Here is a 27142-nt window from a genome sequence, read left to right as displayed (position 1 = left end):
AGAGTAGTAGGTTGAAGCTGTCTGGGTTTCATGTATTGATTGTAATTCACTGGTCAAATACTGGACTGACAGCTTTCCCTGTATTTTAATATCTTGTTTAGTGGTTATATTCCTATGAATACCCTTATGTAAAGATGGTAAAGAGTTCCCCTTTCAGTGTTTATGTGAGGTGTGCTTTGCTGCTTAGTTACAATGAGCATATTAGTCTCCTAGATTATTTGCAACGTTTAGTATAAATTTGTAAATAAATGTAACACTACATTACATTAGGTTACATTTCTGCAACAAAAGTAAATAGATGCAAGGAAGGAATTGTTGCCCTGTTGGGATTTTTGAATGAGAGATTACATTAGTCCAGCCACTAATTTGGGATCAGCAGCTGAAGGTGGATAGAGGAGACATTGCTGAAGAGACTGAGATTCTGCATATTGACCCCTTTCAGTATGTTACACTGGCATCTGTCTGCATGGCTCAGTATTGCTTTGTGTATTTGGAGAATAATACCATCACATTAGTCCCTTAAGACAGTTACCACTGGACACAGAAATGGTATTCTCCACTCTCCATACAGTATTATCAGTTACATTTTGCAAGAGTGTGTGTGCGTGCGTGCATTCATGTTTTTGGGTTAAAATTTGCCAAACTCTGTCTTAACTTATAGAAAAGGTAAAGCTGACTGTAGTTTAAAAAATTCTTTTTTCCTCAAGGAAGTGATTTCAACCCCCCCCCCCAAAAAAAAAACTTTACGAAAGGGAGCAAAGCATGTTCTTGCTTAAAAATGCTTTTTTTTTCCCTGGCATTTAAGGCATTGATTTTAAAAACTCCACAAAAATTAGAATGTTATGGTTTTATTTATTTTGCAGTGCACAAAATAGAATTTACTTCCAAAATACAATGAAGCCTAGGGCTCTGTTAATTATTCACTTTAGTTAGTTCTTATTTGAATCCATATAGGATTAGGACTAAGGTTAGGATTAAGTTAGTCATTCGCTCTAGAGTTGACTGGTAGCTTTTTTCTTGATGGGGTTAAGAAAACATCATATCCAGTAGGTGTCATGACCTGGTAACATCAGCATCATGTGAGTTTTGTTCGTTTACTTTGAGGACCTCACTGATTAAACGTATAAGCCCTCGTTAAAATTAGTATACACTGTTACTGCTGTGGGCTGGACTGGACAGTGTTCGAATGGCATGTTACGTAGTAGTAATGATAGTAAGGAAACTATCTTGCATTATGAAACTATTCTGCCTTGAAAGCAATTAAAGGGAAATAGAATCTAGAGTTTAATCTATTTGCTACTTCAAATCTGAGTTAAATTTTATGAAGGATTATTGTAGACCAGGAGCATATTTATATTTTAAAGTAACAGTCATTTCCACTGGTAAAATCAGTTTTGAATTCAGTCAGTGCAGCTAATCATGAGGCTTAAAATTGTGAGCAGGATCACTTTAGTAAACAAGTATAGAACTTGCTGTTGTGACTGAATGGCAGACAGCATTTCAAAGAAACATACAATTTCATAAGAAAGGAGAACTCAGAATTGTTTTATCTTTATGCACCTTTCCCACAGAGCTTGTATAGATTCTAATGAAACTGGGGACCTTTCTAATTGCACTGTTTTACGGAACTACAAAGAAGGTCAAGAATATGCATCTTTTGGAACATCAGAAATGTTAAATTACTCAGTCAATATTTACGATGAGGGCAATTTGCTTTCAATTGTGACAAGTGGAGGTAAGATTTCTTTTACAAAATTCTAATATATATATTCTAAATATATAGTTTGTCTTAATCTGTTGTCTTAACCTTTGACTGCAAATACATACAGTATTTGATAATAGGAAAGCACAGTAATGAACTAACAGCACAGCAGTGTTTTAATCATAGGATAAATATCTGGGAAGATTGAAAACATTGCTTTAATTACAGATTGCTCAGGTTGCATAAAATCTTGCATAAGGAAATGTAATATATAATTCATTATGAGCATTGTATGCATAAAGCAAACCAAGCTCTTTTTTTGAAGAGATAACTAAAGAGAAATACAAACATAAAAGAAAAAAAGCTAAAAGAGAAAAAGAGTTAACAGGAAGAAAGTACAAAAATGTATTATCATACTTAGAACAAATGACCCATTTTTAAAAATTCAGCATTAAACCTTGATTATAGATAATAGTGATCAGTCTTTTCATTGATAGCCAGTACTTCTCTTCTGGCAAAAGTATGTGAACCTTTACTTTCAGTAACTGGTAGCCCCCCCCCGGCAGCAATAACTGCACCTAAAAGTTTCTGATAACTATTTGGCAGATCGGCTTGGAAGAATTTTAGCTCATTCCTCCTTACAGACAGGTTCAACTCGGGGATGTTGGTGGGTTTCCTCACATAAACTGCCCACTTGAGGGCTTTCCACAATATTTCTATAGAATTAAGGTCAGGACTTTGACTTGGCCATTCCAAAACATTAACTTTTTTTCTTTCTTCTTGGTTGTACAACTTGTGTGTTTGGGGTCATTGTCTTCCTGCATGACCCGCTTTCTTTTGAGCTTCAGTTCATAGACAGATAGTCTGACATTTCTCTGTAGAATTTTCTGGTCCAGTTCAGAATTCACAGTTTCATCAATGATGGCAAGCCATCCTGGTCCAGAGGCAGCAAAGCAGGCCCAAACCATGATGTTGCCACCACCATGTTTCACAGATGGGATGAGGTTCTTATGCTAGAATGCAGTGTTTGCTTTTCGCCAAACATAACACTTTTCATTCAAGCCCAAATGTTCTATTTTGATCTCATCCGTCCACAGAACATTATTCCAGTAGCCTTCTGACTTATCCACCTGGTATTTTGAAAACTATAGATGGACAGCAGTGTTATTTTGGAGAGTAGTGGCTTTGTCCCTGCAACCATGCCATTGTTGTTTAGTGTCCTCCTGATAATGGTGTCATAAACATTGACATTTTCCAATGCAAGAGAGACCTTTAGGTCCTTGGTACCCTGGTGTTCTTTGAGACTTCCCAGAGTATTACACTCTTGCTCTTGGTGTGATCTTGGTTGGTCAGCCACTCCTGGGGAGAATGACAATGTATTGAATTGCTTCCATTTTTGCACATTCTGCCTTTCAGTGGACTGGTGGGGTCTAGACTCTGGAAATAGTTTTGTAAGCTTCTCCAGTCTGGTAAGTATCAACCACTGTCTTTTGGAGATCCTTAGAAATGTCCTTTGTTCAAGCCATGACACACTTCTACATACTTGTGTTGTAAAGATTAGACTTAGATAGTGAATACCCAGAATTCTGTTCTTTAAATAAGGCAGGACCTTCCATACTCACACCTAATTATATCCCATTGATTGAAACACCTGACTCTAATTTGCCCTTCAAATGAACTGATAATTCTAGAGGTTCACATGCTTTTGCCACATACAAGTATGTAGCTTTGGATCATTTTCCTCAAGAAATCAGTGAACGAGTATAATGTTTTTGACTCATTTGTTTTAATTGGGTTCTCTATCTAGTTCTAGGACTTTTCTGTGTAGAGAACAGATCCCACTTTAAGTCATATTTATGCAGAAATATTGAAAATTAAAAAGGGTTCAAAAACTTTTAAGCACAACTGTAGGTGGAAATTTCCCTGGAATTGGATGGCCTTTGAACCTAAAGCCATTCCACCTTGCTGTGATTGAGCACATGTAAACCCTAATAGGCACCAGTACAACTTTGACAACATTTTTCTGGGCTGGGGTCCAGATGTAAAGTTGGGTTTCATCTGCATAATGATGATACCTGATCCATGTTGGTAGATGATTTACCCACAAGTTAATGTAGATATTAAATAAAGGAGAAAGGGGTGAGCCCTGAGGCATTCGACTACAGAGAGCCCAAGGTCCCAACCTGTTGTGTTTTAAGGTAGCAGACACAGTTGCCAAGGAGCAGAAGAAGATAACAGCAGACAGGTTGTAAATCAAAGACTTAATAAAGCACACTTGCCTAAAAAATACTGTTTGCAATCAGAATAGTGAAGGAGCAGTCTAGATACATTGCCAGAAGTCACGAAGCCAAATCAGGTAGTCAGCCAGTTTAGAAGTCAGGAATTCAAGAACAGAAGACACAAACTAGATTTTCAAATGGTTTTCTTGTTTTCCAACAGAGAGTGAAGGCAAAGCAAGCTACATAAATCTCTCTGCTGGCATCTGGCTGTAATTATTCAGGCCTCACCCTTTACCTTGAGAGGAATCTCATTGATTGACACTGCTGACCTTTGTGTGTGTCTGGATCTGGGCCTTGGGGGTTGTGCCTCAACTTCTGACTGCTTCAGCTGATCAGGAGATGCCTGTGGCTGATCAGCCTCAGATGCATCATGGCTTAATGATTCCTGAGGCTGACATTCCACAGGCTCAGCTGGAGCAACATCATCAGATTCAGAGTCAGATTCTGAATTGTGGCTCATGACACAACCTCTCTATATCCCAACCCTTGGAGGCGGTGGAAAAGGATATAACGAGAAATCAAACAACACTAAGAGAGTTGTACTCTCCTGTTTTGATCTCATCAGAGATCATCCATAAGCATGGTCAGTATAGCCTCAGGAAAGGGACGATGGCAGACTAATCAGGAATTAACCAGAATGTCTGGGTTTAATGATGATTTTTTGAGGATGGGGTGTATGACCCCCTTTATGGTGCATTTACTACCACCCTGGAGACTTTCATCAACAAAGAAGGGCAGCAATCCAGAGTATAAGTGGCAGATTATATAATCATTTAAATTTAATATTTCTCTAAATTTGTGTTAAAATATATTGCAACAACAGGAGTGGCAAACACAATTTGTGCAAACTGTGCAGACAGGCATGAAATGTGGCAAAATTATGGGTTTTGTGGGTCAGTCTGAATAACTGCTTTTCATAACAATACACATGTTTTTTTTAATGCGAATTCAATTTTTTTTCAGGCGCACATGGAACACATGTTGCTAGTATAGCTGCTGGATATTTCCCTGAAGAGCCAGATAGAAATGGTGTAGCCCCTGGTGCACAGATACTTGCCATTAAAATTGGTGATACAAGATTAAGCACCATGGAAACTGGGACTGGCCTTATAAGAGCAGTAAGTATTGGCAAAATCACTGCACAGAAATCTAGCCACAAAGCACACCTTTATTTGTATTTCCTGTATAGTATTCTAAAATGTTATCAGGTTATTTGTTGATATCTCTTTTGAGATGTGAATAAATGCACTTCTTAGAATGCCTTCAGAGTTGGCAGTAAATATATACTGCAGTGAGCTAAAACTAGTTTTGGGTAGTAGCTATATCAGCAAAGAATGAATGGTTGTGCAAAATAGGAGGGCCAGGTTCTCCATCCTGGCATGCCAGATTTTCTCCAGTCAATATGATCAGGGTAAATTTGTTATTTAAACATGCTCAATCTGGCCTCATATGAAAAGTCTACCAGAGTGACTTCTGCATGTTCATCTAAAGACATGGCCATAGCAATACTATATGGAAAATTAGTTAGGGAGGATCTGGCCTTTTGGCTGAAGCTTCCAGGGTCTTGCCTCAGTGATAAGAGAGTTGGTTGCATATCTGGTTGGTTGGAAATTCTGTGGGCATAACTGTCTTTTGTCTTCCTTTCTCTGGTTTGTTTTCAATCCTGAAATCATAATATTTTTTATTTAATAAAAATAAAGATAATATTGTTTAATAATTTTAATAAAATAAATTACATAGGAAAGGTCTAGATATTACTGTTTTATTTAGTCTGAAATGGCAGTGCTGTGTAAGGCAGTGCTTCTTAGGAATTACCCGTTATTTGCCAAAGTTCCCATGGTATATTTTCATAATGCTGGGATGAAAGTGTCAGTGGTGCAGCTGCAGTAAGACAATAAGGAAAACCAGATAATGTGAAAGACCAAGTTGAAAGAGTCCCTGTTGGAATGAAATTTATGGAAACTAGACTCTAAGGAATGACCATCAGTTGCTAATTGCTATCTGCAGGATTAAATGTTGTACAAGTGCATTTTGAAGAAGTTGAGTTTTGTTTCTTTATTTTTTCAAATCCACTGTTTAATAGCAGTTTGCCTTTATGGTGACAGAGCTTTAAGATGGTGCTTTTTAGAAACATAATAGGAAATACAAGAGGTCTATCACTTTCTAAAAATTCATTTTGTTATTTCTGATAAAATTATCAATTAGATACAAATAATTGGTGCTGTTTATGCAGTGCTGAGCTTTAAACTTTTTTTTTTTTTTTTAATTAAACAGATGATAGAAACAATAAAATATAAATGTGACCTTGTCAACTACAGTTATGGGGAGGCAACTCACTGGCCAAATGCTGGGTAAGGCGATGATATATTTATAAGCGTTACTTTGTTCTGTACCAGCAGTGGAAAATTCATTTAACCTAAAATAATGAATTAACCAAGAATAGAACTGTTGTATCATGAATTAGTGAAGCATTCTATGTTCACATCCTAGAAATCATGTACAATTGGAATGACGTCGTGGAGATCCAATGTTACAGTAGGGAATATCAACAGAACAAAGTTCTGGTGGGGAATAGCAAGAGAATGTTGTTGGGGTGGGCCAAATAAGCAAGCTCTATCACTCTCTTTCCACTTTTTCATGGGAAGTTTTACTCATTTTGTACAATGTTCTGACGCCGCAGTGCTGGTGATGTTGATTTGTGTGCCAAGAGGAGGGTAATATATTGCAGTCCACCAAGGTGGTGATAGCATGAGTAGGTGCAGCTTGTAAGGATCTATACAATAAAGGTTGTCTCTGTTATAGATGAAGAAAGAATAAAAGTAAGGAAAAAATCCTGTCCCAGTTTGTGATGTATTGTATCTCTTCTAGGAGAATATGTGAAGTTATTAATGAAGCAGTATGGAAACACAACGTAATTTATGTTTCAAGTGCTGGGAACAATGGGCCTTGCTTGTCTACTGTTGGATGCCCAGGGGGAACTACATCTAGTGTGATTGGCAAGTATTCACAATTATGTAATTAGTTTCTTCAGAATTAAAAGGAACTTTAAAATATTTGTTGAGGCTGAAAATAGACTTAAATGATCAACGTGAACTCCTCACTCTTTGTCTCCAGTAAGATTGGGAATGTTTTACAATTTTTCATTAACACCTGTTCCTCTTCATTTAGCTGAGCTTTGTAGTCTCAGAAACATAATATAAGATATCCCATGACTATTTCCAGATATCTAGTCTTCCTGTAAGAATTAGTTATTCTGCAGTGCAGAATACTGATAGGTAGAATGTTGAAATTCACATATTAAAAGCCAAACTATTTTATTACCCATCTACTGGAGACAGATGCTTTAAAGCTAAAGTTGGAACAGAGCAGAATTCTATATAACAGAATCATACAGGCTGTTTTATTAGTCTCTCTACATATGAAGCTCTGCCTTGTCTGACTTTTTTTGAAAGAGATATGGATCCAGTTTGTGAAAAAGCTCATATCAGAGAGAGTTTTTCCTAGTTAGAAATCTATACATAATAAATGCCAAAGATAAACCAGTAGGAAAGTTAAAAATAGCTTGAATGCAATAGGAGCTTTTGCTTGTATTCTCCACTATCTAGATTTCAGTTTTATTTATTCTTATCTGGAAATTAATACATAGATGTTGAATAATATCTAATCTTAGACTTATCCTCCATGATTTTATCTAATCCTTTTTTAAAGTTCTCCAAGTCTACAACTACTCATTGGTGAAGTACGTTTAACTTGCATGAATCTGATCATTTAGCTTCATTGGACATTATTGAATGTGTGGTGCGGTATTTAAAGTGTTGGACTTAAATCAGGTAGGATTAAGTCCATCTTGAGCCATGGGAACTCATGGATTGATTTTTGGACAATGTCACTATTTCTCATCTCAAACAACTTCATGGGTTTATTTGTTGAGAGTAACTGTAAGAGGAATGATATGTGGACCAGCTTCCTTTACTTCCTGGAGGAAAAGTGAGATATAAATCTAATGATTCAATAATACCCAGCTGGACAAAAATGGATGTAATATGTTTCCTGCATCTTATCCAACTATAATGCACATTTGTAGATTCTGAGTGATTTGCAAAGCAGGTATTGCATAGATTATGATATAGGATAGTGATTGTGACTGGACTGATTAAATGTAACTTATTAAAAAGTGGAGTGATACCAGAGTGAGTGATTCATTTGAGTGGAGACTGAAGTAATGATACCAAACAAAAATGAAAAAGCAGGTAGTTTCTAATATAAATAGGCTGCTGTGTTGGAAACCTTTTATTCTTCAAAATTCCATTGCCAACTTACAGTAATTAGGATTTAACCTTCACCATGACTTAAATTAGTAAAGAGAACTAATGGTAGATCTTGAACTTATGTCAACTAATTCTAAAGGTGTTGGTGCTTATGTGTCACCTGATATGATGGTTGCTGAGTACTCATTACGAGAGAAATTACCTGCAAATCAGTACACGTGGTCATCTCGAGGACCAAGGTAAGTGATAAACTAATTCATGAGCTCATGAGTTAAATCCTGGTATTTGTATCATCTATTTAGAAATTACATTTTAATGTATCAAAAGATAACTTCAAAATGCACCTTAGGTTTCCAACATCAGGAAAATCTTTCTAACTTCTGAAAAAAGGAACTGATTTTCAGAATTAGAACGTAAATACTTTAGAAACAATAATGACTGCAAGGTGAATATGAGTAGGGAGAGAAAAGTTTTAGGGTTTTTTTAAAATATAAGTCTGCCTTAATTTATGGTTTCTTAACTGATCCTTCACCTTGCAGCTGCCTCATTGTTTCAAAGTGGGATACTTACATTTTGTGATGTAACAACTGCGTATCTTAAAACAAAGAGGACGTAAATGTATGTTACTGAAAATAATGTTGTAAAAATCCTAGTATTATAGAAAGGGATTGCAAGAACACTTAATGTTAAGTGTACTGCACATTAAATTAGGAAAGATAATCACAAAAATTTCAGGCTGATGGAGAAATCTTTAACAAACTGAGAAGAATAACAAGCTGAGAGAAAGAGAAGTAAACATTCATCTAAGGAGTCATGAGTGGACTAAATAATATTATTAAATAAATGATAGCATGTTAACCTTTCATAATTTAAAGAACAATTACAAGGTTGGACTGTTTCCCTCTGCCCTGCCCCCCAATTTTAGATAATTTATTAAGGGATTCATGAATACAGTAATAGGTTTTGCTGGTTTTTCAGAGAAATGCTTGAGCAAAAAAAGTTCCACAGGATAGAGAGCAATGAGATTATATTTAGATATCTTCCAATATGCATCTACCTATATGTGTTGAGCAGTACTGTGTTAAACATGTATTTGATCAGTGATCTGACGAAAAGCATGATAGTTGTTCACATAGCTTGATAGGATATTTACAGAAGACTAACTCCTAAAGTCATTATATGCACACCAGAGTAAGTTCCTAGTTGATAGATATTCATCCATATAAATTTGTAAGATATGCTGAACCTAGGGCTGAGTTAGATTTAATGTATTTAAGATCCAGCCTTCTATTTAAAAAGGATGCTGTTACTATAAACAGAAAGAAATCTTTTGTGATACTGTCTTCATGTAATTCCAGAGGAGAACTTACTGAATAGCCTAAGAAAAAATAGGTGGATTGTTGCTATTCTGATATTTCTATATTGATTTCAGTACTGATGGAGCACTGGGAGTGAGTATCAGCGCACCTGGTGGTGCTATTGCCTCTGTCCCTAACTGGACATTACGCGGGACGCAACTCATGAATGGCACATCAATGTCTTCGCCTAATGCTTGTGGTGGCATTGCTTTAGTACTATCAGGTAAAATGGAATGCTGCTCTCCTTTTAAAACAAGCTGTATTTTGTTGACTGTGAGAAATGTATTGATGATGCAGAATTATCTGATTTATTCTTCCTTCTGTTACAGGACTCAAAGCTAACGGTGTACATTACACTGTTCATTCAGTCAGAAGAGCATTAGAAAATACAGCAGTGAAGGTTGAAAACATACACGTGTTTGCCCAAGGGCATGGTATTATTCAGGTAATTAATCTGGTTTGAAAGAACAAATTCCTATATTTACAAGGTATTTTTAAACTATTGATAGAAAAAAAGATAACCTTTCTTTAATGATTGTATTTGTAATGTTGCATTCAAGTATTTGATGTTCTCTACTTCTCCCCTCTCCCCCCCCATACATAACTTTTAGTCCTCTCGGGCTGTTTCCTACTTTGTTTTCAAATAGTTATAATGATCACCTAACAGCTAGCTTATTAGCACTGAAATTTCCAAACGAATCATAATTTTTAAAAATTTTTAAAATTTGAACTGTGGTAAAGGCAAGAATGTTGCCAAATATATAGTGTCATATGCTTTTGCTGTAAGGGTTTCATTATTAGGAGTTTTTTTTTTCCTATGTTATTAGAATAGATAGCTCCCTATAATCTTGGTTCCTTAACTTTTTCCATGTGTTGATATTCTGTTTAAGACATTTATTTGAATTGTAAACACTTTAATGGGAATAAATTGTACTAAACTCAGTGGGACCTACTTCTGATTAATATGATTATGTAATGTGATTATATTTTATTTCTTGGTGACGGCTCTGACTCTTTGGAATTCTCTTCCCCCTAAAGTTAAAAGACTCTTTTTTACTTGTGTTCTAAAAACAGGTGACTGTCTTTGTTTGCTGGGTCTTTGGAGGATAGGTGGACAGGAATGCCAGCTATATTTCCTTGATGGTTATGGTTTTATGTTTAGAGTTGATTAACTTGTTTTTATGAATTTAATATTTAACAATACTGTTTCAATCGTGTTTTACTACTACAAGCATGTTGTATGTGGGCAGCATACAAAAATTGGAAAATAGATAGATGAATAAATAATACAATTACTCTGTTACCTAGACTTCACAGAGGACATCTCTAATGGAAATTTGGATTTCTAATTTCTCAAAATGATCAGTATAAATAATGAAAAAGACTAAAAAGAGTCGAATGAGTATTTGCAAAGAAGCTACTGGGATAAAGATTTTGGCTTTGCTGGTTAAGTCCCTTATGGAAAGGGCATCTGCAATGAATTTTAATTTAAGAAAAACTTTGATCTGGTAATGTAATTAGTAGGTAGCTTTTTTTCTTCAGAGTTTTTAAATCTACTTTTTAAGGTAACAGTTGAAAAACTGACCCATTTTAAACTTTTTTTTATCTCAGACTAAATACTGTTTCTATCCCTACCATAGTACATCAGTTGAAGTAGGAAAGCTTTGAGTTATTTCTTAAGAGTACCATTTCTAGGCAGATATAAACATGAGTTTCATACTGCAGATAATCATAATCTTGGTGAATTTTGATTTAAGTTCATTCCTTTTTATTTATTCATTTTTCTGTAGGTTGATAAAGCCTATGACTACCTCATTCAGAATAAATCATTTGTTAACAACATAGGCTTTACTGTTAGCGTTGGTAACAACCGTGGAATCTACCTCAGAGATCCTGTTCAAGTAGCTGCACCTTCAGACCATGGTGTTGGAATAGAACCCTTCTTTCCTGAGAATACAGGTAGAAATATGCTATTTGCATTAAATATTTTCAGAGATAGATACTGGGAAAATATGGGAGTCACTGCTATGAGATGGGCTGCTCTATAAATCATATAAATAAATAAATAAATAAATAAATAAATAAATAAAATAAAAACACAGAGCGAGAGCAAGAGAGATATGCCATGAAGTAAGAATTTTTAAAAATGTTAATATTTTGTATTGCACTTAGGTTACTGTAGCAGCCTGTTGAATGGGTTACCAAAGAGCTTAGTCTTCTGTTTGAGTCATGATGTTCAGAGTATTTTGGACCTTCCTTATTTTACTCTGATCTCGTGTTATCACCGGTCATTGCACTGGCAGATTGTCAGTCTTAAGCAATTGCAAAACATTTGAAAGACCTGTAGATAATTTATAACCACATGTACAGGCATCCTTACTTACCAACCACTCATTCAGCAACCATTCAAACTTATGATGGTGCTGTAAGTCTCTACTTGCGACCAATCCTCAAATTTGCAGCTGATTGTGATTCAGGTGCTTGGCAACTGGCACACATTTATGACAGCCGCAGCATCCTGCAGTCACGTAATCACCATTTGCGACCTTCCCAGTCAGCTTCCAACAAGCAAAATCAGTGGGGAAGCTGGCAAGAAGTTAGAAGTCGTGGTCATGTGATGTTGCGCTTAATGACCCATGGCGATTCACTTAACGACAGGAACCAGAACTGATGCCATAAGTCAGTGCAGTCACATGACATTGTGCTTAACAACTACGCCGCTTACCAACAGAGTTGCTGGTCCCTATTGCAGTTAGTAAGTGAGGACTACCTGTATTTGATCTACTTCCTGGGCCAGAGTTGATTGGTGTTCCTGTGTATTAGAATAGATATACCATGGTTGAACACCTTTTCTTTGGTTCTTTCATACTGACTCTCAATGAATAATGCTTCAAGGGAATGCTCTTAAAGTTTAAAAAAGTACAAAAATCATTTTTTTTCTTTCCCCCTATGAAACTGTTAATTTTTTTTTAATCTACTAATGCATAGGTGTTGATACTATATGTTATGGGCTTTTTGATCTAGAGGCTTCTTATCTCATATTGTGATTTTATAATTGATTGTAGTATGTTATTGTCAGGCCTAGCCCAAGGAACTCCAAGAGACAGTGCAAAATCAATTCAGCTATGTTTATTAGCTACAACCTCTAGCAAGAATCTTCCCAGACCCCAGGTCCCAAGTCAGCCGGCCACAACAGTGTGAATTCTCAGGGAGGTGCCAGTCTCATCCTCTTGTAGTTCCCACACTCCTGCGGCGAGCTAAGAAAATGCTTATCTCCCTGAGCCTGGCCTTCATAATTCCATTCCATCACAGTTATAGTATTATTGCTGCTTTTATTTTTTGCATTACACATTGTTATAGATGCATGATAAATAAGTTTACTACTACTATCACTTTCTTTCCTTCTGGTCAGAATTGGTGGTTTAAACCAGGCCTGCACAACATATGGCCAAGCAGCCTTGTGCCGCCCACCGTTTTTTTTAAAAGAAGTAAATTTAGATCCACCACTGCTCCACTAGCTACCTGAGAGGAAGGGAGGGAGGGGTCACATTTATATAGCCACTCATCTCATACAAAGCGACTCTTGGCGGTGTTTCCAGTACTTCTTTGCACCCCACAAAGATTTTTAATTTATCAGTGTGGCCCTTTCACTTCGACGAGTTATACAGGCCTGGTTTAAATTGATGAATTAAAATTCTAAATGGATTAAAATTCTAAACTTGCACATTTTTGTTTCAGAAAATAATGACAGGATAATGCTCCAGCTTCATTTAGCTCTAACATCAAACGCTTCTTGGGTTCAGTATCCTACTCACTTGGAGCTCATGAATCAATGTAGACATATTAATATTCGTGTGGACCCGCGTGGCCTACGGGAAGGAGTTCATTACACAGAGGTATTGGTTTTGGCTTTCTTAGGCCTTAACTTGAAAGTTCCATTAAAGGGTATAGGCATTATAGACAGGACTTTATATTCTCATCACAAGTATCCTTGTCACATTCCCTCTTCCTACAGATCAAAAGCTGTAGTAGGAATTACTGTTATCTCTTTCAGATTCAAACTTGAATTAGTTTGTGGTGGGATTGTGGGGTAGAGATAGGGCTGAGAAAATAGTCTTTTTCACTGTTTTACACTATTGAGATGGAGGGGGGAAATGGAAAATGAACATTAAGGAAACTTTCTGAATAAGGTGAACTAATAATTCCTTGGACAGTTTGCTGGGTAAAGATATTTGCTCACAGTGAAGATTAAAATGAATTGAAAAAACTTTCTCAGTGTATTTAAAGTAACTCTATGCTTAACGTATAGATTAAAGTTTCAGCAAGTTTAATTGTAAACCATTAATATGTAAACACTTATACTTGCCTTTAAAAGAAAGATTAAATAAGTTGACAATTTGTGTTCATTTCACTGTTTTAGGTGTGTGGTTATGAAATAACAATGCCCAATGCAGGACCTTTGTTCAGAGTTCCTGTAACTCTTGTTATACCAGCAAGGTACATGTACTTTTACTCTTGTAATAAATTTTGTAAGCAAGGTTTATGGGAAGATTTGCTTTCTATTTCTGTTGATTAATATACAGTATATTCCAAACAATAATAGTAAACAGAAATAAAATCCCCTTATCTGTATATGTTGCAGCAGTGAGAGCCACAGGTAAGAGAGGGATAGATAGAAGATTACAGTGAATATTACACTTGGATAAGTCTGTTATCCTCCTGAGTGTTTTTTCTTTTTTTCTTTAATTTCCAAAAGAATAACTTGAATTCCATTATAAGTGCTCAGCAATCATGTTTTCAGTGGTGGCGAGCCAGTTGCTTTGAGAAAGCAGCTGTTTGTCTCAATATTCAATATTTTGTAGTAGAAGGAAACTCTTACGTTCATGCAGTTCTGTGAGCATATTAATTTTTCTGTGCAGCCAACTTTTGAAACTTTTTTGAACTTTTTGGGGGAGCTTGTTTAAAAAAGGTATCAAAAGCCAGAATTGTTTATGGTCTTATTTTCTGCTAATTTTTTTTTCTTAATTCTTAATCAAGGACAGTATTTTATTACTGTAATTATTTAAAATAATTTTAGACCACCGTTAAGGGCAAAACTCTCCCTACATAGCCTTGCTCAAGTGCTTTCTAGATATGTCAGACTACAACATCTATAATAATAGTGTTATTCTGAACATCTGGAAAGCACCAGGGAGGGGGAGATTGTTCAGAGGTTGTTTGTTTGTTTGTGCCTTTGAGTCAGTGTTGACTCTTGGAGACTGCCTGGACAAGTCCCTGCAGTTTTCTTGGCAAGATTTCAGAAGTGGTTTGCCACTGCCTGCTTCCTAGGATCGAGAGAGGGACTGGCCCAAGATCACCCAGCTGGCTTTGTGCCTTAGGCAGGACTAAAACTCACAGTCTCCCAATTAGTAGCCTGGTACCTTAACCACTGTACCAGACTGGCTCTTGGTGTTCAGAGGTATAACTACAAACATTAGCAGCTGTTCTCAATTAGATACTATGGTCAAAGCAAGTTGCATTTTAAAATATGGTTATATAGTTAGGAACAACATAAATTCTTGGTTTTGGACCTTTTTAAAATAATTAATATTCCAATCCGTATTGGTAGTTTAAAGTGAGCTTTCTCCAGTTAAAAGAGTTACATTTTTGACCACAGGACAGATGAAGCCTCACACTACGATCTCAAATTTGCTAATGTTCATTTTAAACCTGGACAAATCCAGAGACACTTTATTGAAGTTCCATCTGGAGCAACCTGGGCTGGTAAGGTGAATCTATTGAATGCTATAGAAATGTTAGTATAGGTATTGGAGGATGTTTTATTAAATATCTGAAATCTACCTGTTCTTTATGTGTTCAGATTAAAAGTATTTTTCATCAGTTTAATGTCTGTTAGAAAGGGGTTTTTTTTGTTTTTGTTTCAATAATAATGAACATATTTATTGCTGAGGAGTTAAAATGCAGTAAAACAAAATTTGCCAGTATTTTTCTGATACATATTTGCTTCATAGAAAGGAGCCAGAAGTCAAGTCTGTATAATATTAATATTAAAGCCATGTCTTTTCTTATTTAGAAATCACAGTCTGTTCATCATCATCTGATGTAACTGCCAAGTTTGTTCTCCATGCGGTTCAGTTAATAAAACAAAAGGCATACCGAAGCCATGAGTTCTACAAGTTCTCTTCAATACCAGAAAAAGGATCAGTCACTGAAGCATTTCCAGTATTAGTAAGTTCCTTGAATTAAGAATAGAGTTAATAGCTGTCATTTATATGCTTCATTAATATGTGATAAATGTAAATCAGTGGTGAAAGCAGTATACTCACCATAATAATATGCTGAGCTTGAGAGTGACTTATCTGAATTAACTGTAGAACATTCCTTCCTTCAACTAAGATTCTTATTTGAATAATGTAAATACTGATAGCCTGCTACACTGTTTGATTGTGAAAACCCTAAAGAGTCAACTACAGAGTGTAATGCACTACCAACTTTAAAAACTAATGTGATGTGCTTTAGTAGTGAAACTAATATAAAGACCTTGAATTTCCCTTTTTCTCATTTTTAACAATGATTCTCATTTAAAATATGGGATGCTCTAATGGGTTTTCTAATGCTTGCCCGCATAATACTACTTCTATGGGAGTTACACTGGTTGCCAGTTTGCTTCTGGAGACAATTCAAGGTGATGTTTGTCACCTTTAAAGCCCTAAATGCTCAAAGCCTGGATATTTTCATGACCACCTTCTCTGAGTTGATCTACCCATCGATAACATCTGGGAGAGGGCTTATTGAGCGACCCACTACTGAAATAATGCCATTTTCAGAGGCTTAAGCTTTCTTAGTGATGGCCCCTGGCTTCTTCAACAGCTTGCCTGCAGGTACCTGGTCCATCCCTTTCTTATTCCATTTTCATAATGCTATAAAAACATGACTTTTCAGGAAAGTATTTGGGGACAAGTAAGATGCTACCCCAAACAGTAGCACATCAGACGGATTGGTTATAACTATTAATTTTTGTTTTTTGCTTGTTTCTGATATTAAACAGTTGCTATCTAGAAACCTGTAATCCGAATAGATGAGTATTGACTGTGTATGTTCTGGGATTAGGAAGCTTCTTCTCTGCAAACAATGAAATAGAAACCTGGCCCGACTCCTGGCCATGCTGGTTAGAGAAAATGGGAATTTTTCCCACATACACATCTGTTGAGCATTTATGCGTATAATGATATGCACTAAATAAGTTCATTAAACCTAATGGAATATTCTTGGGGTTAACGTGGATGCAGATTATATGGCTTTGCTCACTGTATATCTCCAGAGATCATAGTATGTATAGATGGATAGAATGAGCTCTAAGATGATTAAAAAATGAAAGCCGTGTTCATTGATTAAGGGGAAAATATCCTTCAAATTCAAGTTTGGGCAGTATTGTTTTATTAGGTCCACCCAAAATATCGGAAGTTTTTGAGTATTCTAGAAGTCTTCATCAGGATACATAGGGGGGTGGGGAAAAAGTAAGGCGACGTTGGACGTTACAGGTTGAATGGTTTAGTCACTGCTAGGCACTGCAAGTTATTTGCAATTCAGCATCCATATTCTCCTTGGCTTATGCATATTTCTGGTAACTCTGCTGTGATGCAAAATGTTCAGACCCTGAGGTGAGGAGAATGGGGCTTAGAGGTGAAGAAGAGTTGAAATACATCTTCCTCTCTTTTTTTTTTTTTCCTCCCCACAGGGGGGAAGAACAGTTGAATTTTGTATTGCCCGATGGTGGGCAAGCCTCAGTGATGTCAGTATTGATTATTCCATTTCTTTCCATGGCATAGTTTGCACTGCATCTCAATTGAACATTGTAAGTATCATTATTTGCTTTGTTGAAAAACTGTTTATTACTAGATACCCAGCCAAATTGCTCAGTCTTGCATGGAGGCATAGGTGGATTTTTTTTTCTTGATTAAAAATGGCTGAAATTACACTCAATTTCAGCAGTCTTACTCCAATGAGATTATTAGCTTTATTAATATTGTGTAATGTGGATCATTTTTGTTCTGTTAATCATTTTATATTTGGGTTTGGTAAGTGCTATTTAAGGGATCCTTGGAGTTTTATGGGATTTATCTTTGGTGTGTTGCCAACCCTTAAGTGGAAGCATGTTGGAGAAGCACGACTTTCAAATATATACTTTTGGTCTAACATTCATCTGAAATGTGTTTCAAATAAGTGGCTTGTGGTTTGTGGGGTAATTGACCTTGCCCCCCCCCCGGTCATCTTGAACATTTTTTTTAGTATTTATGTATAGGGTTGTTTTTATAGTCTGATTTTAATTGATTAATTAGTTTTAACTATTTATATGGTATCATTTTTTAATGGTTCTTGGGTCTTTGGTTTTAATTGTGAGCCACCCAGAGTCACCTGCTGGGGGAGATGGGTGGCATACAAATTCAATAAATAAATAAACTTTTTCACTCTTTTATTTTAGCATGCATCAGAAGGTGTAGTGCGTTTTGATGTTCAGTCAACACTGAGATATGAAGATATTGCGCCTTGCATAAATCTCAAATGCTGGGTTCAAACACTAAGGTACTATAAGAAATTTAGTTTTAAATAACTAATCATTGTGATTCATGGTGAAATCAATAAATTGTACTATAGGTAGTAAGATTAAACAACTTTCCCTTAGGCTGAATATAACTATAATAAAGTTTGACAATTGGGAAAGTTGTTCCCTGTTTATTTTAAGTACATAATCATTGGAAGTCTATTGAATGTTTAAATAGTGGCACTTTAATAATGATTTAATTAAAAACTAAAAATAGAATTACAGCTTGCAGTCAAGACAGCTAGTTTGTATCTGAGGCAGATTGTTTTGATCTTTTAGGAGGTGTCTCAAGCTCTAAACACTTCTGAAATTATCAAGAGAGCCTGGTTCAAGTTCAAGATGAGATGTTCTGTCTTTGAGACAGTTTGAATTTGAAACATTTTGTCCAATGATTCTGGGTTTTGTGTTGTTATCTGATTTGTTCTTAGATGGTTAAATTGTGTTTAACAGTTATATGTAAGTGCACATAAATTAAGTTACTAAATATTCTTGTGTGTATGTACAAGTTTTCAAAATAAATTGTACATTTATGTATGTTATCTTTAAAACCTTATCCTCATTTCTCTCCTAATGTGTATTGTTGTTTTGCTGAATTGCAGACCATTGAGTGCTAAAATAAAGCCTTTAGGATCCCGAGACGTATTGCCAAATAATCGACAATTGTATGAGATGGTTTTGACATACAATTTTCATCAAGTAAGTTTGAGTTATTTAACTGGATCTAACCCTAACCCAAGAGCATGATTTCTTTATAGAATAACATTGTGAGCCACCCACAGTCATTGAGAGTCAGGCAGCATACAAGTTTAATAACTTATGATAATCATCTTCATCATACTTAATTTATTTATAGGAAAATCATTTAAAATTAAGTAATTTAATAGAGTAGTGCTTTCATGCTAACTATCAGTATAAGACATTAATTTTGTTTTTAAATGCCTTTATCTTTTTATTTTTCTTCAGCCCAAGAGTGGAGAAGTAACTCCAAGTTGTCCCTTGCTCTGTGAACTCTTATATGAATCAGAATTTGACAGTCAGTTATGGATTATCTTTGACCAGAATAAAAAACTGATGGGATCAGGTGATGCTTATCCTCACCAGGTATGCCAAGATGTCTGAAGAAATTTTTTTATGTGCTTCCATAATCTTTTTAGATTTAGGCTGTAGTCCTTGCCATGCTAATGGAAATAAATACCATTGTCAAATCACCTAAGAAGAATTGGGCATTTTTCCATTCTCATGTTGAATCTCCATTAATTTATACACTGCTCTTCATTTCTTATACAAGAATTCCTGCGTGTAAACATTATGGATAGTAACTTTTTTTCTGATAAAGCTGCTTCTTGGACAAGTTGTTTGATTTTATAAATTAAACAGTTAAATGTTTTACAAGGATAATTTGACTAATTTACAGCTTGTCATTAGCAAACATATGCAGTGTATTGTCGAAGGCTTTCACGGCCGGCATACGATGACTGGTGTGGGTCTTCCGGGCTGCGTGGCTGTGTTCTGGAGGTTTTGTTTCCTAACGTTTAGCCAGCACCTGTGACCGGCATCTTCAGAGTGCAGGAGCACAGACAGGAGCAGTTCTCTCTGTGCCCTGCTCCTGTCTGTGCTCCTGCACTCTGAAGATGCCGGTCACAGGTGCTGGCAAAACGTTAGGAAACAAAACCTCCAGAACACGGCCACACAGCCCGGAAGACCACACCAGTCAAACATATCCAGCTTTTATCTTTTAACTGGAAAAGATAGATATGCAAAGAGTTCTTCCTGAATTCCATACATGCCAGTGTATCAGTTTTGCAGGGTAGGAATAGGCTTTTAAAGATCCTTAAAACTGAGATAATCATTTAATACATGGTTTAGAAACCATGTGCAACTCATGAAAGGGATTGAAGCATGCCTTGAAAAATTAAGGATCTACTTGAAATGTATTCAGCCTTTTATGCCTGTTTGGGAACAGATGCCTATATAGCTTCTGCTTGTTTTTCCTCTTCTGCTAATATATGGGCAGTGATAACTTTCTGAAGGATGGTTTAAGGGTAGAACAAGTCACTGCCTAAGTTACAAGCGATAGAAACATAATTTATCAGAAATCACAATCCCATATTGGGCTGATCCGCAAAAGAATAGGATGGTATTCCATCAGGTAATAACATTTAAGCTGTTCTGCAGTTCTAAAAGGTTGCTGATCCATATAAATGAACAAAATTATTATTTCATTAATAAGACTTTTAGATAATTTAACTGTCTACAAAAGTATAAAACTTCAAGATTTTATGTATTAACCTTGCTTATCCAATATGAATCTTTTTTTTCCTAAAGCCATATACAGTGGGGTAAAAAAGTATTTAGTCAGCCACCAATTGTGCAAGTTCTCCCACTTAAAAAGATGAGAGAGGCCTGTAATTTTCATCATAGGTATACCTCAACTATGAGAGACAAAATGGGGGAAAAAAATCCAGAAAATCACGTCTCATTTTTAAAGAATTTATTTGCAAATCATGGTGGAAAATTAAGTATTTGGTCAATATCAAAAGTTCATCTCAATACTTGGTTATATATCCTTTGTTGGCAATGACAGAGGTCAAACGTTTTCTGTAAGTCTTCACAAGGTTTGCACACACTGTTGCTGGTATTTTGGCCCATTCCTCCATGCAGATCTCCTCTAGAGCAGTGATGTTTTGGGGCTGTCGCTGGGCAACACGGACTTTCAACTCCCTCCAAAGGTTTTCCATGGGCTTGAGATCTGGAGACTGGCTAGGCCACTCCAGGACTTTGAAATGCTTCTTACGAAGCCACTCCTTCATTGCCCGGGCAGTATGTTTGGGATCATTGTCATGCTGAAAGACCCAGCCATGTTTCATCTTCAATGCCCTTGCTGATAGAAGGAGGTGTTCACTCAAAATCTCACGATACATGGCCCCATTCATTCTTTCCTTTACACGGATCAGTCATCCTGGTCCCTTTGCAGAAAAACAGCCCCAAAACATGATGTTTCCACCCCCATGCTTCACAGTAGGTATGGTGTTCTTTGGATGCAACTCAGCATTCTCTCTCCTCCAAACACAACGAGTTGAGTTTAGACCAAAACGTTCTACTTTGGTTTCATCTGACCATATGACATTCTCCCAATCCTCTTCTGGATCATCCAAATGCTCTCTAGCAAACTTCAGACGGGCCCGGACATGTACTGGCTTAAGCAGCGGGACACGTCTGGCACTGCAGGATTTGAGTCCCTGGCAGCATAATGTGTTACTGATGATAGCCTTTGTTACTTTGGTCCCAGCTCTCTGCAGGTCATTCACTAGGTCCCCCCATGTGGTTCTGGGATTTTTGCTCACCGTTCTTGTGATCATTTTGACCCCATGGGGTGAGATCTTACGTGGTGCCCCAGATCGAGGGAGATTATCAGTGGTCTTGTATGTCTTCCATTTTCTAATTATTGCTCCCACAGTTGATTTCTTCACACCAAGCTGCTTTCCTATTGCAATTCAGTCTTCCCAGCCTGGTGCAGGTCTACAATTTTGTTTCTGGTGTCCTTCGACAGCTCTTTGGTCTTGGCCATAGTGAAGTTTGGAGTGTGACTGTTTGAGGTTGTGGACAGGTGTCTTTTATACTGATAACAAGATCAAACAGGTGCCATTACTACAGGTAACGAGTGGAGGACAGAGGAGCCTCTTAAAGAAGTAGTTACAGGTCTGTGAGAGCCAGACATCTTGCTTGTTTGTAGGTGACCAAATACTTATTTTCCACCATGATTTGCAAATAAATTCTTTAAAAATCAGACAATGTGATTTTCTGGATTTTTCCCCCCATTTTGTCTCTCATAGTTGAGGTATAACTATGATGAAAATTACAGGCCTCTCTCATCTTTTTAAGTGGGAGAACTTGCACAATTGGTGGCTGACTAAATACTTTTTTGCCCCACTGTAAATGCTATTAAACAGATGAGGCAACAATTTTTTGGACCAGTGTTTGCCATTAATTGAATCACTCACAGAGGACCTCTCCTGGACCTGGAGCATGGGGGATGGTTGTTCATCAGTTTGTAGTGCAAGTTCAGAGACTGTTTAATAGTACTGAGGGAACTTCTAGAATTGGAGGGGAAGAGGGGCATTGAAGGAATCTGCAAAAATCAAATCTCCATCTGGAACCCCTACTACATTTTAGTCCCTTTTACAGATTGAAAGACCCTTCTGTGTTCATGTAAGGAATGTTCTGGATCCAGTTAAATCAAATTTAAATAGTTATATAGCAAACAAATTTACCTTTTAAAAAGGATTTTCAACAGAAAATGTCATGTATCAGAATATTAAATACTATACTATAATTCAAGTAGATAACTTAATATTCAAGCCTAAACATATGCTTGCTTCATGTTGGCAAATCTGTAGTTTAATTTGATGAATGCTTTAAAAAGACCTACACTGTGATATTAGAATAATATTTTCTCTAATGAGAATTTAAGACTGAAAATGCTGTTTACTCTCTAATAGGAAGGGGTTTGAGTCATTTTTCTTGTTAGGTTTTTCAAAGAATTTAGTAACACGTCCCCCTCTAGTCCTTGCACATGTATTAAATGTCCGGGTTTTGAGTTTTGCATACTTAGTAGTGACGTATTTTGTGAAAATACTCTACTTTTGTTAGAAAGGTATACTGTAAGTTAAACTGAAGGAATATTTTATTGTGTGTTAATCTGCTTCACTAAATGTGTATGGGTCTAGGTACTAAAGAATGACTCCTTTCCCTAGTATTCCATGAAACTGGAGAAAGGAGATTATACCGTGCGTCTACAAATCCGTCATGAGCACAGCAGTGAACTGGATCGCATCAAAGACCTTCCATTTATTGTTTCCCACAGACTGTCTAGTGCACTGAGTTTAGATATATATGAAACCCACAGTCAGGCTCTCTTAGGGAAGAAGAAAGCAAACAGTATGTCTCTGCCACCAAAACACACTCAGCCATTCTTTGTTACATCTTTGCCAGATGACAAGTAAGTTATGTCCCTTTTGTGGCATGCAGCATGCAATGCTTTGATTAGTAACTCTTCTGAACTTTCAAAATTGGGTAATAAAAAGAAATAGTTCTCCCTAGTTATTTCTATCCTGTAGGCACCGGGGTCTACTGGGATTTGGCTGCCCTTCCTGTCCAGAGCCCAAGTTTCCATATATCTTCTGAATCTGTTTTTCCTTAGCATATTATACCATGAGCAGTCAATTTTTGGTGATGGTTGGAATTTATTGCCTTAGGGAATAGTGATCACGAGGCCTTCCACTGAGGTTATTGACAGCTGGTTGTTTTTTTTCACCTCTTGGGTGGGGTCAAAGATAGGATTAGGTGGCTTCCCATGGCTCCTATTCCCATTCCCAACCTTAACCCCTTCCATCCCTATATACTGGGCTTGACATTGCATTGCTGAAATTAAGTCAATTTGCAGTTGAATTTTGGCCCTTTTTTCAATGGGGGAGGCACAAAAGTGGAAATGTGAGCATGAATTTATAGCATGTTCCACTTGTTACTTTGTTAGAGTACCTAAAGGAACAAGTCCTGGATGCTATCTTGCAGGATCATTGACACTTTCAAAGACAGAACTTGGAAAGAAAGCGGTGAGTAAAAGCAAAGGCGCTAAACTCAAAACTAGTGGGTTTTTTAAAAATTAAATTGCCATTAATTGAATGGCAAACTTGTATGAAAATGTTTTTGAACAGAGTAATCCAAATTTTTGGAAAGTTTTTTTCTGGAGTCTCTTAAAAAGATTCAAATGCAAAATACCAGTTTTCTTTACTGTTTAAATACCACTGTCTTTCAGTTTCCATTTGGACTCGAATTTTTGCTACTTTGCAGGAACCTCCGGCACCTTGTTATAGATTGTTTGTTAGGATGTTATATTGCTTTTAATAATCTCTAATGTTATTTTATCCAACTACATACCTTGGTGTTTCACTTCAATCTAAAAAGATAGAATTAGTCTTAGCTATGCTGCTTTTGTTAAAATAGTTACTGTTAAGCATCCATTTGCTGAACAGAAACTACTTTCTTACTCTAGGTCAACCTTTTGTTGATGATACACTTTGTAAGGTTTCATTTTGTATACTTAAAAAATGCATTGCAGAAAGCTATGATCATATTGTACTAAATTAAAGATGGAAGTATTTGTTATTAAGTAACCATTTGTTCACTGATAGTGCTTCTTTGAAATATTTCCTTTGTTATTCAGTTACAGTTTTTTTAAAAAAATATGGAATAAGTATATCTCTGTCTTTCATATTAAAATGTTATATAGTCAAGTAAATGTATTTTCCACACTAGGACTGTAGGGAATTGGAAGCTCATTAGTCAGGCATATTCCCAATATAATTGATAAAATTTAGGAATTGTATGTACCAGCCTTATAGTTCATCTTGAAAATGTGTCTACCCTTCATAAATTGGTTATTTTCCAAATGAAAATATTTTTCAGTCTAGGTTTGTGTGGAACAGGTAGAGGGTAAATTAAATAATTGTGTTTCAAATTGTAACTCTTGTCAGTTGGGCCATTCATGCCATTCAATCTGGCAAAAAAAAAGTGGTAATTGTATAGATGTTGGAGAAAGAAGATTTTAGCAGTGCTTAAAGTAATTGTGATTTTTCCTTGCTCTGCCACTTTTTTTGCGGGGGGGTACTGTTATCTTTAGAACACTATATTATACTGTATTACTGGCATTTCTTCTGCTTGGTTATAGTAGAAGAGATTATTATTAATTTACTTAGAGAATTTTTCCAGACTCCTTATTTTCTCCTTGCTTTAAATATTTCATGAACCATAGCCCATTTTGGTGCAATGCAGCTAAGATGAAAACATGTCAGAGCCTAGCTTATTTTTTAGATATAGAAGGCCAACTCTAGCATGCTACTTTACAAAAATAAATCACTGACACTTGAAAATTGGTTTCCATATTGTACTTAATCCAACACATTTATATGTGATTAACATTATTTGTTAAAACCAAGTTTCTACACTTACCTTTTTTTGCTTGTCCTGTGAAAGAAATAATTTCACTAATATAACAACAGTGTTGTGTGCAGTGATGGTGCTGCCCTAGAAATTAGTTGTAATACTGTACTATAAACAAGTCAGGTTTATATACAGAAACAAAAACTCAAATGGGCTTGAATAGTTGATCAGTGGTTCCTCAGAGTCATATTGTAGGGTATTTAATGCTTCTCTTTCCATGAGACTTAACCCAGTGCTGTATTACTACTGCAAACAGCAGTATATTCAGTGAGCATGGAAAGTGTAAGAAAGCAATTTTAGTTCAGTGAATTTTAAATGGGAATGTGCTCAGGCAGTAAATTAGCTATAAACTCTATTGTTGTGTTCCAAAATATTGGGATTGTTAAACTACAGTAGTCTTAAATCAGATTTGAATCAAACCCTTAAGTAATGTAATATTTGTGCTTTATTTTTTTTAAGCTAAAATATTGGGCTTTAGAAGTATGTTTAAAGGGAACAAGACATTTAGTTTTCTTCAGTAGTGAATAAAAACATGATAGGTGGTGTCTCCATTCTATAGAGTTTTGTGGATATTTTCTTACAGTATGTTGTTCTAACTCCCAGGGGCAGTCTACAGCAAAGCGACAAGGAAAGTTTAAAAAGGTACTGAATGCCAGTTTTTGAAAGATGTATTTAAGTCTTTTTTGCCTATCATTTAAAGCAATATACTTAGTTCTTTCTATCTTCAGTTGCCTTTTATGCAGCTTAATTATTCATATCTTTGAACAGTAAAATTTCATCAGAATAGCAGAACATTATTAGTTTAGCACAATAGAAACAATATTCTGTGATGGGATCATTTAACATTATTATACCACTATCTTACCCTACAGAATGATTTTCCTTTTGAAGAAAATTACACGTGGCTCTTATATAGCATTGCCATATGAAAACCACAGTTTGCAAGGCTGGACAGGATAAGGCATGTTAGTCCAACTCCCTGGGTGAGAGAATCCTCTTTGCTTGCCAGTGGCTTTCCCCATCAGTGGGTACAATTTCATTAGAAACAATGAGGGGCGGTGAAACTGTATTTGTGCCAGGGCCCTTGCAACAAGGAGGGATATTTTGTTTATTTTTGTAATCTTTAATAGTATAGTGTCTTATAAAAGGTTGAGACGGTTAAAGGTTGAAGAATCATAGGCAACTATATTACACCAGTCTACTCTTGTACTGGTCTAATTGACTGTAATAAAGTTAATACAATACACCAGTCTACTCCAATAGTGACTGCTCGAACCAGGGTACCTATATGCAGTTTTAAGTGTAGGGTGTTGCTGGAGATTGATTTGGAAAAACTTTGAAATTAGTTGGTTTCTTCTACACTATCTCAAATAATGGAAACGTGACCCTCTCCCACAAATCGTTAAAACCTATAGATGATTTCTGCTGAATGGTATCTGAGAAATGCTGCTTTCTTGGCTCTGTAGCTGCTTGCCATTCTCCCTTCTCATACCCACCCTCTTTGGCTCAGGGGTGGGCATAGGATTACAATCCACAATATTCAGGCACCGTTTTGGCAGGATGGTTTGCCATTATTTGACATACAATTTTAAGCTTTTATTTCTTATCGTAATTGGCAGTCACCTGCTGAGTCAAATTAAAATTGCTGGTCTAAACCAGATGTAGTGTAGGCTCGTGACAGAGGAATCTAGAGCTGTCGTGATTTCTGATATTTTTGAATATTCCTGCCATGAAATACACTTTTATGTTCATGTAGTTTATTTTGTTTATCTAGGTGTTTCATGGATGGAATTGTGGAGATTGAGGGATTGCAATAGAAAAGCACTCTACTTTTACTCAGTAGAGGCAGCTCCATGCTAATACAAAGCAAACTGTGTATTTTTTTTCTGTGATTGTTAATACAACATTATTTACTTAGCACGTTTTGCTAAAAT

The 27142-nt window shown here is 36.2% G+C and overlaps 1 protein-coding gene across 3 annotated transcripts in view; it reads left to right on the top strand.

Annotated features, from left to right (window-relative positions):
- The window catches only part of TPP2 (tripeptidyl peptidase 2), a 48932-nt gene that overhangs the window by 11380 nt on the left and 10410 nt on the right, over positions 1-27142 (top strand). For 2 of the 3 annotated variants that reach the window (XM_007424060.4, XM_007424062.4), the window contains exons 6-24: positions 1572-1735; positions 4945-5099; positions 6256-6332; positions 6850-6977; positions 8389-8488; positions 9682-9830; positions 9937-10052; positions 11398-11566; positions 13346-13503; positions 14028-14104; positions 15264-15370; positions 15681-15835; positions 17346-17462; positions 18090-18190; positions 18809-18905; positions 19173-19310; positions 22964-23208; positions 23743-23821; positions 25812-25850. In XM_007424060.4, coding sequence (XP_007424122.2) covers positions 1572-1735; positions 4945-5099; positions 6256-6332; positions 6850-6977; positions 8389-8488; positions 9682-9830; positions 9937-10052; positions 11398-11566; positions 13346-13503; positions 14028-14104; positions 15264-15370; positions 15681-15835; positions 17346-17462; positions 18090-18190; positions 18809-18905; positions 19173-19310; positions 22964-23208; positions 23743-23821; positions 25812-25850 — 2371 coding nt within the window. The remainder of the gene's footprint in view (positions 1-1571; positions 1736-4944; positions 5100-6255; positions 6333-6849; positions 6978-8388; positions 8489-9681; positions 9831-9936; positions 10053-11397; positions 11567-13345; positions 13504-14027; positions 14105-15263; positions 15371-15680; positions 15836-17345; positions 17463-18089; positions 18191-18808; positions 18906-19172; positions 19311-22963; positions 23209-23742; positions 23822-25811; positions 25851-27142) is intronic. The other variant, XM_007424061.4, reaches the window with a different exon arrangement.

The sequence above is a fragment of the Python bivittatus genome, unplaced genomic scaffold, assembly GCF_059951505.1.
Source record: "Python bivittatus isolate LINGU-HERP-01145 unplaced genomic scaffold, Pbiv_v1 ctg000060_np1212, whole genome shotgun sequence".
Lineage (NCBI taxonomy): Eukaryota > Metazoa > Chordata > Lepidosauria > Squamata > Pythonidae > Python > Python bivittatus.
This window is presented reverse-complemented; position numbering and strand designations above follow the sequence as displayed.